The sequence below is a fragment of the Trichinella spiralis genome (genome assembly GCF_000181795.1).
Source record: "Trichinella spiralis strain ISS 195 chromosome Unknown Scfld1647, whole genome shotgun sequence".
Classification (NCBI taxonomy): domain Eukaryota; kingdom Metazoa; phylum Nematoda; class Enoplea; order Trichinellida; family Trichinellidae; genus Trichinella; species Trichinella spiralis.
This window is the reverse complement of record NW_003528586.1, coordinates 1-1,371: the sequence shown is the minus strand read 5'-3', so window position 1 is coordinate 1,371 and position 1,371 is coordinate 1. Positions and strand designations below refer to the sequence as shown.

Below are 1,371 nucleotides of genomic sequence, written 5' to 3'. Positions count from 1 at the left end.
AAAAGGCTATAAATTTTCAAGTTTTACTTTTAATTTAATATTTTAATGAATGTGAATTATGAACATGAAACTCTATTCATAAATATAATAAATAATCCATATTAAAGGTATATCAAAAATTGATAACAATATTTTGTTTAAATAAAAACACAAGAATCATCAAGAAAATTTAAACATGTCAGTAGTTTAAACGTAAATGCCTTTAAAATATTATTTTAAAATTCTTCGGTGCATAAAATTGGCAGCAAATGACAAGAACAACAGTATTTGGCAGTTTTCTCAAGAACAGGCCGTGAATTGGGGAAAAAGTAGAGAAAGTTTTCCTGAAATGGTAATCATTTTTTCATTACAGTTCTCATTTTCTAGAAAAACCAATGAATTAAAGAATATTTTTTTACACTTAAATATTTCTTCAATACACATGATATGAATTTTCTCAGCCAGTTCTGTTCCTCCAACAGAAACATAAATATGAGCATCATGATTTATTTTTGTGATTTTCAATTTTCAGGCATTCGAAGTTTTGCTGATTTTTCTCCTTTGCTTCAACGCTCAGAAAGCCCTGAGTAATTCTTCTTCTTCTTGCCCAGCCGATACGTATCCAGATGTGTACAGAGGTGGAAGAAGAGATGTCAACCACTGCACAACATTCGTACTTTCCAAAGAATTAAAAACTACAAAAAACATGCCAGAAACAAAAGGCGACAACACTTTGCTCGGAAAAATGGTCAACTTTTGCAAATATCATTTCAAAAATGGTCAACTGCTATCTTACTTGAATGAAGACGCGATTCGCTATCACCAATACTATAAATATCCAGAAAAAGAAATAATAGTGCATTCTGGAACGGAAGTAGGCAAGACTAGGTTTGAATTGAACCAACACAGGTATCATGCATATTGGAAAATAATCACACCGCATGCGTGCTACATGAACACGGCGATTTTCTTCAATCGAAGTTCAGATAAAATATCGACTACTCACATGGAACGATGTGTAAACTATTTTTACGGTTTCAGAAAAACGGCAGAATATGAACATGTAATTATGCATCCGTGGTGGCAAAATTACAGTATTGTTGAATCTCAAAAAGAATCCTGCATGGCATTACACTCAAATGGCAGAAGCGAGAGAATTCAAAGGGTAAGTTAAGAATACAATAATCACAGTCCGGTAGGTAATTGTTCAGCCGACAGCTGTGAATATTTCTCTGGCGTATCAACAATTTCCACATACAGTTTGGCGGTAACAGTTGAACATCGTACATTTTCACCAAATGAAAACATATTAAGCGAATACAGTTATGTATTTCTTCAAGAAACCGGTATGCAATATTGAAAAGAATGAAATGAACGTGATTATGGAGAAAT

General features: G+C 32.8%; 1 protein-coding gene across 1 annotated transcript; it reads left to right on the top strand.

The window, feature by feature from the left end:
* Positions 1-511: 511 nt before the first annotated feature.
* On the top strand, positions 512-1,144 carry Tsp_14315 (hypothetical protein; the record flags this gene model as incomplete). The annotated part of the gene is made up of 1 exon (XM_003368905.1): positions 512-1,144. A coding segment is annotated over one exon (633 nt), but the record flags the coding sequence as incomplete, so codon positions are not given.
* Between the last annotated feature and the right edge of the window lie 227 nt (positions 1,145-1,371).